At 36.8% G+C, this 2,228-nt stretch overlaps 1 protein-coding gene across 4 annotated transcripts in view; it reads left to right on the top strand.

Annotated features, from left to right (window-relative positions):
* Nucleotides 1-2,228, top strand: part of LOC106521895 (sorting nexin-14) — a 21,770-nt gene that overhangs the window by 17,900 nt on the left and 1,642 nt on the right. For all 4 annotated transcript variants that reach the window (XM_014014663.1, XM_014014656.1, XM_014014680.1 and 1 more), the window contains 4 exons: nt 914-1,078; nt 1,164-1,259; nt 1,354-1,445; nt 1,716-1,772. In XM_014014663.1, coding sequence (XP_013870117.1) covers nt 914-1,078; nt 1,164-1,259; nt 1,354-1,445; nt 1,716-1,772 — 410 coding nt within the window. The remainder of the gene's footprint in view (nt 1-913; nt 1,079-1,163; nt 1,260-1,353; nt 1,446-1,715; nt 1,773-2,228) is intronic.

The raw sequence follows: 2,228 nt of genomic DNA, 5'->3' as shown, positions 1-2,228 counted from the left end.
TACAGAAACAGTACTATATAACATTTTAGACACATTCTAGACAGTTTATCAGCTAAAAAAAGTTAATTTTGGGGTAAGTTACTCTTTAAATGTGTAAATGCCTAATGCTAAAAGATGTTTGCAGAAAAATATATGAACATATTTGTTGTAAAATAGCCTAATCTAAAATTAGCAGAAAAGCATTTGAAAAAGCAGAAAGAGCATGTTTGCTGAATTAAGCAGCTGAAAGAAGTGGCTAAAATTATCATAAGGTGAATTTAGCTGAAAAAGGCAAAAATTAGCTGAAAATAGATTAAAAAAGTAGTTTAATGTGGAGAAAACAACTTAAAGAAGATTAAAACGCTTGCATTAGCAGAGGGAAGCTGATAGAATACACRTTTTTAAAACCAGAATAGCTGAAAAAGCAGAAAGAAAAAACTAAAATTACCACAAAGAATAAAAAAAAGCAGAACCAGAACAAAAGTTGAAAAGTGTAGGAAAGGTTGGACTATTTTAAGGTTGTTGAAGACGGCTCTAGTCAGTTTCTTTGAGAACAAAAATGCCCAAAAAGTCTAAATATCTAAAAGTATAAGTGGTGCCAGAATGTCATGAAGGAGTTGGATGTTTTTGATTTATGAATTGTTGAAATYGAAACAATTGWAGGATGAGATGCGTSCTGAAAATGTACACAAGAAAAACTGATCATCTCAAAAATCGTAGCATTAGTCTAAACTTTTACCTTTTTTATTYATGTAGGTGTCTCAGCTTTTTGTTGATGCTGTTCTGTCTATTGTTGGTGAATTTAGGAGACAGAAGGAGATCTGAGTACCAAGTGTTCCTGTGGAGTTTCTACAAACCAGAATCCTCCCATATGAACGTGGAGCCCATCGTTTATTCAGCCTTTTCCTCCTGTTTTTCTGTTGAATGCTAAAAGGTCGGGTGGTCTTTCATATCCCTGACTGGTTTCACCACCTGCTAATGGGRGGCAGGATCCTGTTCAAGAACACCCTGGAGGCCTACACAGATTATTACCTCCAGRACAAACTCAACCAGGTGGTCCTGGAGCACCGCCTCGTCTCGCTCATCACGCTGCTCAGAGGTGCACGCAAACGCTTTGCTTTCAGTGGTTTTCGTGCGATTTCTCAAACGAAGCTTCAACTTGTAAATCTGCTGTTGTCCTTCAGACACGGTTTTCTGTGAGAGCAGCTCACCGCGGTCGGCCCAGGAGAAACAGAGCAGAGCTAAGAGGACGTTRGATGAGATGATGAGCTATATTCCAGGTACTCTATACTAACCAGGTTTAATCTTTAGCTGTGTGGGTGAATGTTGTGTTGGCCTCAAATACAGGAGTTTTTTTTGTTTTTGTTTGTTTAGATGTTTTAGGAAAATGCATCGGCGAGGAGGCCAAGTACGAAGGTGTCTGTCTGCTCTTTGACGGACTGCAGCAGCCAGTTCTTAACAAACAGGTAGGAAACACACGTGTGTTGTTTTCACAGCGTGCTCGCTCCTCGGTTGTGTGAAATGTTTTGCTGCTAGGCTGCAGCAGTGACAGGAGTGTGGCTGTGACAGTAAACGAAATAGATTTTTGCTTCAGTTTTGCTTTCAGTAAATCCTCAGGTCTTAGGATGTAGTGCAGCAACGCTTTGAAACATCGTTTGTGCTGCATATTTTTACATTCATTCTGAATACRGTTGTCCTTAAAACTTGTTTTGGGYTTTTTCTCGGTCCTTCCTCAGCTAACATACGTGCTGCTTGACATCGTCATTCAAGAACTTTTTCCTGAACTAAACAAGGTAAGCATGCTCATCTCTTCATTATTATTGTTTTTTTCTTTAGGCTTCATTCATTCATTATACTAATGTTCAATTCAATTCAAAAATACTTTATTGATCCCAAAGGGAAATTATGTRCAGGATAATTTTTACATTAATGCTGAACCCAGTATTTTGTYGATAACCAGCAATACTATATGTGACCCATCACATCAAAATGAGCATTAAGTCCAAAAGTGATATATGGAGAAATAGGCAAATATAATGTTTTGATTAAAATGTTTGCAAAAATTGCATTTTGTCAAAACATAATGAATAAATGCCTTATCAATGTATCACTGTCTGAAATATAATCATAAAACAAAATTATGAAGCACTTTTTTTAGCAGTAGCAATAAAAAAACTGATTTTGAGGAAAAATGCCTCAAAATTTTGAGATTTTCCATGTGAACTAGAAATGTTTTGTTTCTTTTCAGC

The sequence above is a fragment of the Austrofundulus limnaeus genome, unplaced genomic scaffold (assembly GCF_001266775.1).
Source record: "Austrofundulus limnaeus strain Quisiro unplaced genomic scaffold, Austrofundulus_limnaeus-1.0 Scaffold2, whole genome shotgun sequence".
NCBI lineage: Eukaryota > Metazoa > Chordata > Actinopteri > Cyprinodontiformes > Rivulidae > Austrofundulus > Austrofundulus limnaeus.
Note: the sequence above shows the minus strand (reverse complement) of the source record. Positions and strands in the feature narration are given on the sequence as shown.